The following is a 14,897-nucleotide window of genomic DNA, read 5'->3' on the forward strand; positions in this document are numbered from 1 at the left end:
TGTAATCCCCAGTGGGTGCCAGAAACAGTGAGAAATCCAAGGGAGTCTGCTTAAGGGGTATAATGAATTTATTAGGACATAAATTGGAAAAGACAAGTCACTAAACAGAACAGGCGAATTATCACAGGTTCCTGGAAGGATGTGGCTGCAACGTCCTTTAGCACCATCCAAGTCCTGGAGCAAGAGAAGAAACCCAGCATACATGCCTCTCAGGTCTGAAGAATAGTCCCCAGGCCATGCCCCAGGGGTTGAGACTTCAAGTCCTAGGTAGAACAGGTATCTTCTCCAGTGAGGTAAAAGCAAAAGGCAACTGTAGTGCTCAGCAGAGGATGCTGAGCCTCCTCTTCATGCTTTCTAGTCCTCTTCATGTCCAGGCAATCTTCTTAAGTAATGAAGTTAATGATCTTTGAAAGTACAGTCTTTTACTTTGTTGATTAATATGTAGTCATTGTATATCAGGATTAAAACAAATGAACAAATAAAACAGAAAGGGAAAAGGTATCACATTATCTCATCCAGGTTGCCCATGCTTGGCCCCCAAGAGGTGGCATGCCAGGCAGGGGGATAGGTGGGGGAACATAAGGTTGTCCACTACGGGGAAGAGTTGGATGCAGGTAGCTGGCTGATGGCAAACCTAAACATGGAGGGGAGTGAGGAGGGACTACATGAGTAGGGGGCAGGTGTGGAAGTGGGGGTGGGAAATTAGGGTTGTAGGTAGGGAGAGGCTGAGGGTTGCATGGGGTAGGGTGAAGAATGGTGGGTGGGGAGAAGGAAGCTGGAGGTAGAGGAACAGGAGGTGGAGGTGGGTTGGGGGGTAGACATGGGGATGGTAGAGAATGTGAGCAGGTGGGCCATAGGCTGGGCACAGGGCACCATAGGAGGGACCCTTGGTCTGCATCATGGATTGCAGGCTCGGGAAGCCCTCTCTTGATATGTAGGAGCTGGTGGTAGACATCCCAGTCATGTAGCTGGAGGGCAGTGGTGGTAAAGGCCAATGTGGCGATGGTGGGGGTTGGTCCACAGGAGCTGGTTGGGCTGGAGGAGGAATCTGGACTTTGGGGGGGTCATTTGTTTCCACTGTACTGGTTGCTGGAGCCTCATCTAAGGCAGGAGGGAGAGGAGGCTTCCAGTATGCAGGTGGGTGCTCTGGAGGCAATGGTGGGTGAATGGTCTCAAGTTTGGGAATCTTAAGTGGTGGTTTTGTGGCTTTGTTCTCTTCCTTTGGAGAAATCACCATGGCTGTGCGCTTAGCCTGTCTTGGAGATGGTATCTTGGGTTGCTGCTGAAACTCTGCTGCTTCAGAGCCTGGAGATGGCCAAGACTGTGGTAAATGTGGCACTTGTGATGTAGGCTGAAGAGCTAGGGGTTGCTGCGGTGGATGAAGGGTTTGTTGTTTCCCTTTTCTGTAAAGATCCAGGATTTGGTGGCAGATGTCTTCCAGAACATCTACAGGAACATCTTCAACAAACTGTTCCCACCATCTCTTGTACATGGGTATGGAGGTCCACTCTTGTATTTTAATTTTTTGAAAATGTCCTGCGAGATACATTAATGCTACAGCTAGGATCTCTGACTCCCACTGCAGTGACAGGGAGGTACAGAGACTGTCATTGACAAATGTCCATGCCATTTGAATCAACTTTTGAATTTTCTTTTTATCACCTTTGAGCTGCCTTGCATATCTGAGTAGGAACTTGTACGGGTGCTCTACTTGCAGATAAAACTTTAGGGTCTGTAGTAAGATCCTCTCCAGCACCATGACTTCTTCCTTTGGGTCATCTTCAAACTGACTGAACTGGACATCATTTAATAAACTGCAAGCCATTTTGATGATATCTTTACATCTTTTTGGCGTCTCCTCAACTTTCCCAGCCCGAAAGAGACAGCAAGCTCCTGTAACATATTGTGGATATTGCTTGAAGGAATGAAACATATAGAATCGTTATATGTATATAAATGGTTCCAGTAGCCAAGGTGTTATAATGTAACCCCAAATGTTTGCCCATGTCAAAGATGAAGCAAGTCCCCTCTTGATGGTACCTGGCTGGATCAAGTCCTTCAAGTTGCGAGGGTGTATGTACCAAGTCCTTCTTATCCCAGTACCAGCACGGTTTTGTGTGGTCCAGCATTGCTGATATGACTGAAGAGCTTGAATTTTCTTTGTTCCACTCCATTTATTGAAGTAGCTTTTCTTCCCAAAATGGCCTCTGGAATGTTACAATCCTCTGAGAATCTTTCTTCAGGCTGCCATCAACACCTGGCCACAGGCAAACCCCTTACCAACTTCTTTCCTTCCTGACAGCAGCCTCCTAGGAGATGGAATGTCCAGGGTCAATTTCTACAACAAGAACATTTCCAGATGTATGTCCTGAGTGATTTTGCAGATCCCACAGCCAACCAGAAAAAAGATGATTATAAAGCATTTCCCTGCCCCTCTGTAGTACTATGATCCTCAGGGTTTTGTCCTCAGAGAAATTCCCTCAACTTTGTTCTGAGCTTGTGGATACACTCAGGGGCAGAAGACAGGCCTATAGCATCTTATTTGTTACATGACACTGCACAAGATGTCACTGATGCTGTATGTGTACCAAGTAGACCCATGTTTGTGACTGTTGGCAGTAAAGAGGAACGTATTAGTTATATCCCTCCTGTGCCTGTTCAGAAGTTTCCATAAACAGAATTACTACACTGAGGTGAGTAATGGATACACACCTCTCCAGGAAAGAGGCTTTGGAAGAAGAACTGCTAAAAAGTCAAAAACATGTTGTCTACAGGTCCACAGGAGCCCTTGCTCCACAACAACAAGTAAAAATGTAACATGAACACCCCTCAGTATGAAGGATTGTGCTAATAACCACAGCACCCTGAGTCAGGAGGATCTGGATTTCCAGCCTCGCCAGAACTACAGGGCCAGTTCTAGGACAGCTTGACCAACAGAGGAAAGAAACCCTTGTCTCAAAACAATCAACGACAACAATGAAATCAAAAGCCACCATAGAAAGAGATTTGAGATGGAGGTAAAACTTCATTTAGACTTAATACTCATTGTCTTCAATGTGTTCATCTCAAGAGACAGAAATGAAAGTTTCCTGTCCCATCTTGGGTCTAAAGGTCCCTATATCAAACTGCATGACCCAAGGGAGGACAATTACTCACCAGATCTGAGCACTGACCACAGTCTCTTTATCCCAGCTGAGCCAGGCACTCCCTACAGGCTCCAGGTCTCTGAGTATCTTCCATGGCTCTGCTGAAACCTTTATATACCTTTCTGCTCACCTTCCCTATTGAAGTCCCACCTTCCAACCCCAAACTGCAATTTGACTGGACAGCTCAGTCTCCAACCCCTTAATTCTACAGACAACATTCAATCATTTCATTGATTGAATCAGAACTCCTTGTGAAAACACCCACACTCCCCCTCAAATGTCTTGGATCAATACAACCATTCCTCTTGTTTTATTTTCTTTTATTTTATTTGGTTTGTTTTTCGGGTTTCTCCCTGTAATAGCTTATGGATCAAAACTCACTTTGTAGAATGGTTGACCTTGAATTCACACAGATCTACCTGCCTCTGCCTCCCTTGTGCTGGGATTAAAGGCATGCACCACCACCTGGCTTTAAACAATTTTTAAGACAGATGCTCACTCTGTATGCCTGACTGGTTTGCCTACTTATCACAGATTGGTACTTAACTCACTGAAACCCACCTACCTCTACCTCCCAAATGTAAAGGATTAAAGGATTGTGCTGTCATCCCTGGCACTGACACAATTTTTTTAAAGATTCATTCTAGATGTAGGATTGTTTTGCCTGCATGTATGAATGTGCACCACATGTATGCCTGCTGCCCAAGATGGTCAGAGGAGGGCTTCAGATCTCCCGGGACTGGAGATACACATCATTTCAAGACACCATGTGGATTTGTTCTTTTATTTGCTTGTTTATTCCTTAGTTTTGAATTTGTTATAGGGCCTGGATCTTGCTCTAAAGCTAAGGTTGTTTTGCAACTCTAACTCCTAGTCATCCTCCTGCCTCAGCATCCTTCCTCTTTGGATTACTGTTATGAATCATCATATGTCGCTGAACTTGATTCCTGTGACAAAGGCAGTCTGAGTTGAGTTTAAGTCAGTTTGTGGTTTAATCTGTTACTGATAATAGACATATGGTGGTATTGTGTTCCCCGAAATATTGTGTATTCCCCAAAATAAACTTATCTGGGTTCAGAGAGCAGGACGGCCACAATATTAAACATGAGAATAGGCAGTGGTAGCACACACCTTTAATCCTAGCATTCCAGAGACAGAAATACCTCTGGATCTCTGGGTTCAAGGCCACATTAGAAACAGCATGACGTGGTGACACTCACCTTTAATCCCAGAATCCCTGTGGAGGAGGAGTCAGGAAGAGTGTAAAGCCAGAGGGGATGGAGAATACCCGGAATCCTTTAAAAAATATATATATATTTTATGTATACAGAGTTCTACCTGCATGTATTCCCTCAGGCCAGAAGAGGGCACCAGATCTCATTATAGATGGTTGTGAGCACACAATGTAATTGCTGGAAGCTGCAAGTGGAAGATTAATGGGTGCTCATTAGTGCTGAGCCATTTTTGGACCCCAGGTCCCACTCTTGATTTCATGTCCTTGAGCAAGTGTCCTGCCCTGACCTTCCTGAAGCACTCCTGTTTCCTGGGGAACCATGGGTCGCTCTCTTCAAAGCCACATGCTCTGTTCTGTTCAGTTCAGTTGGTGGAGAGCATGTCTACATGGCTCAGGCTGTCCTTGAGTTGACAACATGGCTGAAGATGAACTGATTCTCCTGCGTCCCCTCTTGAAGTCTGAGCTTACAGGCAAGCCCAGGCTTGTCTGCTGCAGTTAGGGCTGGGAAGAGGATGAAGTGGATACTGGGTAGTTCTCTGGGAACTGATTGCATCCCCAAAACCCCAACCTCCATAGTAATGGAATCAAGCCATCCTCCTGCCTCACATTCACAAGTTCAGGCCTTGAGTTCCAGAACATATTCCCAACTAAGTAGGTATTTTTCCTACAACACATTGACAAAAATATTTGAAAATTATTTTTATGTCTATTATCACCAACAGATTAAATCCCAAACTGACTCAAACTCAGACTGTCTTTGGTCAGATGAATTAAATTCAGCAACCCATGGTGATTTATAACATTATCCAAGCAAGAAGGATGCTGAGGTTGTAATGACCAAATCTCAGAGACCCACAGAAGTCTACCACAGAGACTGAATCCCACATGTAAAAGCAAAGAGCCTTTATTTTCCAGATCCAGGGCTTGGTCTGTCTGGCCATTGCAGCAGTGACAGAAGGGAGCAGTGAGCCAAGGCAGGTTAGGGTTTCTAATCACAGCACAGGTTGGGGTGAAAGGATTTCTAGGGTTCAGGACCTTGATTGGCTGACAATTGTCTAGGGCTACCTGTAAAACAAACACAGGTGTGTGCTAGACTCAAAATCATCTGGCTGCCTTAACTAATGGTTGAAATGTTTGGGTTGATAGGTACTTCCCCATCCCTGGGTAGATCCCTGGGTGGTGTTAGTCTATGGCTTTTTCTAGATATGGGTGTTGCCTGCCAGTAAGCCTGTCACAGAATCTGTTTCTGGGCCTCCAATGCTGTCATAGCAGCTGTGTGGTCAAGCTGTTTTGGAGCCCTTCAGCAGAGGCAAGAGGATTCTTAGGAGTTAGAGTTCCAAAACAATCTTAGCTTGTGAAAAGACCCAGTCCCTGTAACAGATTAAAACTAAGGAATAAATAAGCAAATAAAAGACCAAATCAACAAACTCAGGGTTGTGTAGTTAATTAACAAGTGGAATGTTTATATTTATCCAAATATTTGAGGAGCAGTTTGAATGTTTTCACAAGGAATTCTTATTCAATCAATGAAATGAATGAATGTTGTCTATAGAATTAAAACTTGGAGACTGAGCCATCCAATCAAATTACAAGGGTGATGCAGCTGTCTCTGCGTCCTTTGTTTCTCAAATATGAATGCCACCCAAAGGATGCCACACATGAAGACCAAAGCCCAATATGGCATGATGGACACCCTTCACTCAGCTTTGCTGGATCTTGGTCAAGCCTCTATACAGACTTTATGACTTCCAACATTTCCATCAGATACAGCTGCACAACCTTGACAGTTCCTCTCTTTACAGGTTATCACCTTTTCTCTATGTTAAAGTTTAGTTCTAGTATGAATTTTTTGAACTCAACAAATGATGAGACTTTATTGGAGCATTTTTTGTGTTTTCTTTTGGGTTGGGTTTGCTTTGATGTCAGCAATTTTAGCGCTCGGTAAAGGATTTGTCAAATTGAATGCATTTGGTGACTGTCATTTTTAATGGACAAGAAGAAATAGGGATTATATATGGTATAATATGTGATACATTTATGTTGTTTCTCAGAAGTATGAGTTTTGTGATGTACAGCCATTGTCATATTTCTTATGTTCTATATATTGTATTATTATTGTTATTGTTGTTATTATTATTATTATTATTATTATTATTATTATTATTATTATTATCATTATCCTGAGACAGTGTGTTTGTTTTACTGGCAGTCCTGGAACTGACTATGTTGACGAGGTTAGCCTCAGACTCACAGAAATCTTCTTGCTGCTGTTTCCTGAGTGCTGGGATTGAAAGCTTGGCATTATTTTTAATTTTTAGATGTAGGGCAAGATAAACGTTTTTATTATAGCAATTCCTTGACAGTACAAATATGGTTTAGTTGGTAAGAGCACTGTTTGCTCTTCCAGAGGACTAGGATTCAATGTTCAACACACACGATAGCTCACAACTGTCTTCATCTACAGCTTCAGGGAATCTGATGCCCTCTACAGGACTACACAGGCATAAGACAAACATTGAGTGTACAGAAAAATTGCAGAAAAAGTACCAATACACATGAAGAACAATTCACACAGTTACTATTGTTGAATTTTATTTGAATATAAACTCTGATATTTTATAACAATAAAACTTCAAAACCCTTTTGTAAGTTTCTTATTTTTATGTTCCTGTTATGAAAACTTGTGCCTTTTAAGTAGAGAACACCATATAAATACCATGTCACGTGGTTCACAGTGGTATGTTTTCAGTCCTGCATTAGCTGTCTGATGTCTTCTAGTATTGAAACATAGATATAGGTATTGCCATAGTCTTTGCATTTGTCAAGTTTCTCTCCAGGATGAATTTACTGATGTGCTCTAAGATATGAGCAGCTGGTGAAAGACTTGTCACATTCCTTACAACAGTAAAATCTCTCTCCAGTGTGTGCTCTCTGATGTGTTCTAAGATTTGACAAGTAGGTAAAGAATTGGTCACATTCCAGGAATTTTTAAGGTTTCACTCCTGTATGAAGATTCTGATGTTGTCTAAGAAATGAGCATGTAGTAAATGATTTGTCACATTCCATACATTTGTAAAGTTTCTCTCCAGTATGAAGATTCTGATGCCTTTCAAGATTTGAACTTGTAAAGATATGCCACATTCCTTAAATATGTAAGATCATTTTCTAATATGAACCCTCTGATGTGCTTTAAGTTGTGAGTTCTGGATAAAGGATTTGTCACATTCCATACATTTGTAAGGTTTCTCCCCAGTGTGAATTCTCTAATATCTTCTAAGATTTGAGCAACAGGAAAAGAATTTGTCACATTACTTACATCTGTAAGGTCTCTCTCCTGTGTGAACTCTCTGATGTCTTCAAAGAAATGATTCTGAGGTAAAGGATTTGTCACATTCCATACATTTGTAAAGTTTCTCTCCAGTGTGTAGTTTCTGATGCCTTTCAAGATTTGAACTTGTAGGTAAAGATATGCCACATTCCTTACATGTGTAATATCTCTCTCCAGTATGCACCCTCTGATGTGTTTTAAGGTTTGAGTTCTGGGTAAAGCACTTGCCACATTCCATACATTTGTAAGGTTTCTCTTCAGTGTGAATTCTCTGATGTCTTCTAAGATTTGAGCTACAGGAAAAGGATTTGTCACATTCCATACATTTGTAAAGTTTCTCTCCAGTATGTAGTTTCTGATGCCTTTCAAGAGTTGATCTCTTAGATAAAGATATGCCACATTCCTTACATGTGTAAGATCTCTCTCTAGTATGAACCCTCTGATGTTTTTTAAGGTTTGAGTTCTCGGTAAAAGACTTGTGACATTCCATACATTTGTAAGGTTTCTCCCCAGTGTGAATTCTCTGATGTGCTCTAAGATTTGAGCAATGGGAAAAGGATTTGTCACATTCCTTACATCTGTAAGGTCTCTCTCCTGTGTGAACTCTCTGATGTCTTCTAAGAAATGAGTTCCAGGTAAAGGATTTGTCACATTCCATACATTTGTAAAGTTTCTCTCCAGTGTGCAGTTTCTGATGCCTTTCAAGATTTGAACTTGTAGGTAAACATATGCCACATTCCTTACATGTGTAAAATCTCCCTCTAGTATGAACCCTCTGATGTGATTTAAGGTTTGAGTTCTGGGTAAAGCACTTGCCACATTCCATACATTTGTAAGGTTTCTCCTCAGTGTGAATTCTCTGATGTCTTCTAAGATTTGAGCTACAGGAAAAGGATTTGTCACATTCCATACATTTGTAAAGTTTCTCTCCAGTATGTAGTTTCTGATGCCTTTCAAGAGTTGATCTCTTAGATAAAGATATGCCACATTTCTTACATGTGTAAGATTTCTCTCTAGTATGAACCCTCTGATGTCTTTTAAGGTTTGAGTTCTTATTAAACGACTTGTCACACATTCCATACATTTGTAAGGTTTCTCCCCAGGGTGAATTCTCTGATGTGTTCTAAGATTTGAACAATGGGAAAAGGATTTGTCACATTCCATACATTTGTAAAGTTTCTCTCCAGTATGTAGTTTCTGATGCCTTTCAAGAGTTGATCTCTTAGATAAAGATATGCCACATTTCTTACATGTGTAAGATTTCTCTCTAGTATGAACCCTCTGATGTCTTTTAAGGTTTGAGTTCTTATTAAAGGCATTGTCACATTCCATACATTTGTAAGGTTTCTCCCCAGTGTGAATTCTCTGATGTGTTCTAAGATTTGAACAATGGGAAAAGGATTTGTCACATTCCTTACATTTGTAAGGTCTCTCTCCAGTATGAACTCTCTGATGTCTTCTAAGACATGAGTCCCAAGTAAACAATGTGTCACAATGCACACATTTGTAAGATTTCTCTACAGTATGATTTTTCTGATGGACAATGAGGCTTGAGGAATTAATTAAATATTTACTGCACATCCCACACTGCTGTGGTTTCTCTCCAATGTAGATTGGTTGTTGCAAAAGAATGTATGTAGAACTGAAATAATCATCATATTGTCCCTGACTGTGCTCTTTCTTGGCAGTGTAGAGTCTCTGATCTTGAGTGAGGTTGGAACTCCAATTTAAGAATTTCTCACAATGTTTTGATTTGCAAGGTTCTTCTTCAGTGTGCATGCTTTCATGTCTATGTGGGTTTGAAGACTCAATAAAGGTATCCCTGTGATTACTGCACTTGTAGTTGTTAGAGTTTTCAGGAGTTTCACTTGTTTTATAACAAGCACATGTGGAGGGGTCATGAACGATTTTACCAAGCCCATTACACTGACAAGACTCCTTTTCAGTCCTCAGAGGTTGATGGACAGGATCAGATTTGCAATAGTTATCTGAAAATGAATACAACTCAGATTAGCAGGGCTGCTATTATACTTTTGATAATTTTGGGGGATTTAGCTTAGTAGTAGAGCACTTGCCTATCAAATACAAGGCCCTGGGTTCAATGCTCAGCTCAAAAAAAAAACTTTTGATAAATGATGGTTAACCCAGGTTTTCTCTTATGATAAGTCAACCAGCAACAACTGAGACATTCTTCCCTCACTGTATTTTAGTGCATTCTCAAAAAACAGCACAACAGCCTTCAAAGGTCTGTGATTAATAATACATAATTTGTCTTTAACAAAAATGTCTAATGGTACACGATGCATCAGGAAAATGTGGAATCAGTAAGCAGCGTTGGGACAGCTCACAGCTGTGGTACTGTGGGAACAGGAAAACTTCAGGTACATCTAATAGTTAAAACAGGAAGGATACATCCTGGGACCAGAAAACTATAGAAAGTTAATGATCAGAAATCATTACAAGTGGATTTGAATTTCACAAATCCATTTTTACCTCTCCCTTTCTCTTCTACTTGAAGCCTTCAGTGTTGTCCTGCTAATTCACTAACCCACCCTAGTTGTGGATACTCTCTGTTCTCCACATTCCTGGACAATCTCAATTGCTCTGGACTGCTGTCTGTAGTTTGAGTTTTCCTGCCTGGCCCTGTCAGGACAAATCTCTCTTACCCGCCAGTCCCACAGTCGCTCATACCCAACCAAGAAAGCACACAAAAACTTACATTGTTTACAAACTGTATGGCCGTGGCAGGCTGCTTGTTATCTACTTCTTCTCTCTTAAATTAACCCATTTCTGTTAGTCTATACTTTGCCACGTGGCTCATGGCTTACCAGTACCTTTACATGTTGCTTCTCATGGCGGCGGCTGGCGGTCTCTCTCCAGCTTTCCACTTCCCAGCATTCTCTTTTCTCTTGTCCCGCCTATACTTCCTGCCTGGCCACTGGCCAATCAGAACTTTATTTACACAGAGCGATATCCACAGCACTGTCCATGTCTACCTTTCATCAACCACATGTTCTGTGAGGTAGCCCATGACCCATGCTAGACTTTTTAGAAAGAATATAGAAGTCCAACAGAGCACTGTGCTTAGCACATGATGAAAACACAAAGTAGAGCCATCTCGGTATGATTTCCAATGGCACTTTCCCATCAGAATTTTTAGCAGATTTAAGGAGTACTTCTCAATTTGCACATTTTGAGTTTTCTCACCATTAAAACCATGTGAGGTACAGTGTTGTAATTGTAATTTAAAAATATGGGTATAAATATTACATGATACTAATGTTCTGAATGCATTGTGGAACCAAATTAGTGGTGCACAACACTTCTAACATGCAAAACAGAAAGAAAAGTATTAAATAACATTAAAAAAGTTGTGTTCTACTACCAAACCCTCCCTAGTGTTCTCTTGTTTCCGACAGCTTAAGAAAGACTTTACAACCTATAAAGACAGTATTTAAAAAGGATTACTTAGAAGTACATGTCCTCACCCACAGAGACCATGTTGCTGTAATTCTCCAACATCACATCAATGTACAAAGTCCTCTGAGCAGTGTCCAGGCATTCCCACTCCTCTTGGGAGAAGTCCACAGTCACATCCTGGAATGTCAATGGACCCTGAAACAAAAAAGTTGTTAGATCACTTGCTACCAGACAGAATGTTTTCTTGGATATAAGTAGACTTGAGGAGATGAAGGATGTAGATGATGAAGACAATTACACAATCAGATAATTTCAGTATAATCACATCTTATGATAGATGTTATAATATTCTGGAAACAGGATGACACAATAGGCTCACATACAATATTCACAAAACAACACACATTCAAAGTCTGGACATGGATGTCTATCCATTATGGATGTTGTGTTTCTGTCCCACAGGATCACAGCAGACATGTCTCAGAATGAAAATTCATGATGAGGAAATGTGCTTTAATTGCTGTACTTATAGATCATAGTAAGAAACTGCCACTCAACATTAAACCATGTATGTATAAAAACCTAAGTTTTGACAAATAGTCCAAAACTGTACAATGGAAAAAGAAAGCACCTTCAGCAAATGGTGCTGGCATAACTGGATGTCCACGTGTAGAAGTTTGCAAATAAATGCATATCTGTCATCTTGCACCAAGCTTAAGTCCAAGTGGATCAAAGATCTCAACATAAATCTAGTTACTCTGATCCTTATAAAAGAGAAAGTAGGAAGGACTCGTAAATGCATTGGCACTGGATATCACTTCCTAAATATAACACCAGTAGCACAGACACTATGTACAACAATTAATAAATGGGACCAGCTGAAACTGAGAAGTTTTTGCAGGGCAAAGGACATGGGCAATAAGACAAAAATGATAGCCTAGAGAATGGGAAAAATTCATCACCAACCTCTCATCTGATAGAGGGCTGATATCCAGAATAAATAAAGAACTCAAGAAACTACACATCAAAATACCTAAGAGTCCAAATAAAAAATGGGCTATAGAGCTAAACAGAGAATTCTCAACAGAGAAACCTCAAATGGCTGAAAGACATTTAAGGAATTGCTCACAAGGACTGGAGATACCATCCTACACCTGTCAGAAAGGTTAAGCTCAAAAACACTGAAGACAGCTTATGTTGCAGAGGATGTGGAGCAAGGGAAACACTCCTCCACTGTTGGTAGGAATGCAAACCTGTACAGCCACTTTGGAAAACAGTATGGCACTTTCTCAGAAAATTGGGAATCAATCTATACCACCCAGCTATACCACTCTTGGTTATATACCTAAGGAATGCTCAATCATACTACTAGAACTCATGCTCAACTATGTTCATAGCAGCATTATTTGTAACAGCCAGACCCTGAAAACAACCTAGATGCCCTTCAACTGAATAATGGATAAAGATAGTGTGGTACAATAAACAATGGAGTACTACTCAGCAGAGAAAAACAATGACATCATTAGATTTGCAGGCAAATGGATGGAACTAGATAATATCATCCTGAGTGAGGTAACCTAGACTCAGAAGGACAAACATGGAATGTACTCACTCATAAGTATATACTAGACGTAACGCAAGGGTGAACTAGAATGCAACTCACAGCTCGATGGAGGCTAGCTAGGAAAGAGGATCCTAGGAAAGACACAGGGATCTCCCAGCAATGGGAAAATGGATGAGATCTACATGAGCAAACTGGGAGTACAAGGGTTAATGGAGGGTAAGGGTCCTGGGAAAGAGCTTAGGAAAGCTGGATGAGCTACCTAGATCAGGAACAGATTGGGAGAACAAGGAAAGAGATACTATGATAAATAAAGACACTATGGAAATAGGAAGAATCAGAGTGCTAGAGAGATCCCCAGGAATCCACAAAGATAACTCCACTATAGACAACAGGAAAAAGTCAAGAGGGTGCCTGAGCTGACCTGGTGATCAGATGGCCGAACACCATAACCGTCATGATAGAACACTCATACAGTGATTGATGAAAGCAGATGCAGAAATCCATGGCCAAGCCCCAGGAGGAGATCCAGGAGCCCAATCAATGAGAGAGAGGAGGGATCATATGAGCAAGAGACATGGAGACTATGATTGGAAAAAGTACAGGGACAACTAGCCAAACTAGTGGAAACATGTGAACTGTGAACCAATAGCTGTGGAAACCCCATGGAACTGGACTAGGTCTTCTGGATAAGTGAAACAGCTGTTTAGCTTAAACTGTTTAGGGGGTCCCCAGGCAGTGAGACTGGGACCTGTTCTTAATGCATGAGCTAGCTTTTTGGATCCTAGTGCCTTTGCTGAGACACTTTGCTCAGCCTTGGTGCAGGGAGGAGAGGATTGGACCTGCTTCAGTGAATGTACCAGACTCTGCTGACTCTCCAGGGAAGACCTTGTCTTGGAGGAAGTGGGATTTGTGGGTGGGTTGGGGAGGGAACTCTGTGGGGTGGGAGTAGGGAGGACAGAGGAATCCTGGTTGATTTGTAAAATGAATAGAAAATCTCTTAATAAAAAATAAAATAAAATAAATTTTAAGAAATGAAAAATAAAGAAAAAGAAACTGCCACTCAATCAATTCTATGCATTCCCTGGCCTTACATGATTATACTCTAACATGCTCAGGTTGTAATTTTAAATTCTAGGTCCAATGCCATTTCATTAATGAGCAACATGGTAGATATGGAAGGTAGAATTTATGATTCATTAGATAAGCAAAGAATTTTCCTTTTTCCACAGTAACAATCAGAGTGTAATAACATTCCATACTGTCAATTTTAACATTAACATGAAAGAACAGGTAGTATGTGGGATTATTTTATAAGCATTTTCATCCACTCCCAAGCAGGTAGGAAAATCTGCAGCAACCACATTTGATAAAATCTAAAATTTTCATAATACGTTATGAATATGCCAACTTAGGAAAAACAACAATTTCAGAATGTGTGAAGAACATTTCATTTCTGAATTGATACAACAATTGAGGGAACTCTTGTTACAGGATATTTATTTACACTGTGTGAGAAATACCATCACTTTTTAGTGCGTATCAAAGTAATAGTGCTCAGAAGAACAGTTCAGGAGACAAAAAGAGAATTTTTGTGCCTGAAATTTGTAGTTTTTAATGTATTCCTTTTTAGGTCTTATCCTATACTGTGTAACAGATTTTAGGATAGCAGTATTTATGATTCTTCCTTTATTTCTATCAAACTGCATAGTGGTGACATATTCTGTCTGAGTCATGAGCCAGTCATAAAAGAAAAAAAGAAAGAAAACTGCTTTGAAATGTCACCTCACCCCAGGATGAGAATGTCTGTCATCAACTCACCAGAAACAAATGTTAGACAAAGTGAGGAGAGAGAGGAAACCATATTCACTGTTGATGGGAGTGTGTGAAAATTATACATTCAGTGTGGTAATGAGTTTCAAGGTTATTGAAAAACTGAAGATAGAACTAATGAATGACCCAGCATTGTCACTCCTGGAAACATAATTTAAAAACTCGTCTGCCCACTACAGAGATATTGATACTCCATATTCACTGCTACTGCCTTCAGCATGGCAAAGTATTAGAATTAACCTAATTATATGAAGACTGTACACATATATAATGGAATACCATTCAGCTGAAGAGAAAATTGCAGGAAAATGGTTGGACTTAAAATGTGTAGTATTATGTTAGGTCACACAGTGCCAGAAAGAAGAAAATCAATCT

At 40.6% G+C, this 14,897-nt stretch overlaps 1 protein-coding gene across 1 annotated transcript; it reads right to left on the minus strand.

The window, feature by feature from the left end:
- Positions 1-506: 506 nt before the first annotated feature.
- Positions 507-2,174, minus strand: LOC118575530 (cyclin-K-like). The gene is given in 3 exon segments (XM_036176037.1): positions 507-808; positions 811-1,942; positions 1,944-2,174. Coding segments are annotated over 3 exon segments (1,665 nt in total).
- Positions 2,175-14,897: the final 12,723 nt, after the last annotated feature.

This window comes from Onychomys torridus, unplaced genomic scaffold (genome assembly GCF_903995425.1).
Source record: "Onychomys torridus unplaced genomic scaffold, mOncTor1.1, whole genome shotgun sequence".
Lineage (NCBI taxonomy): Eukaryota > Metazoa > Chordata > Mammalia > Rodentia > Cricetidae > Onychomys > Onychomys torridus.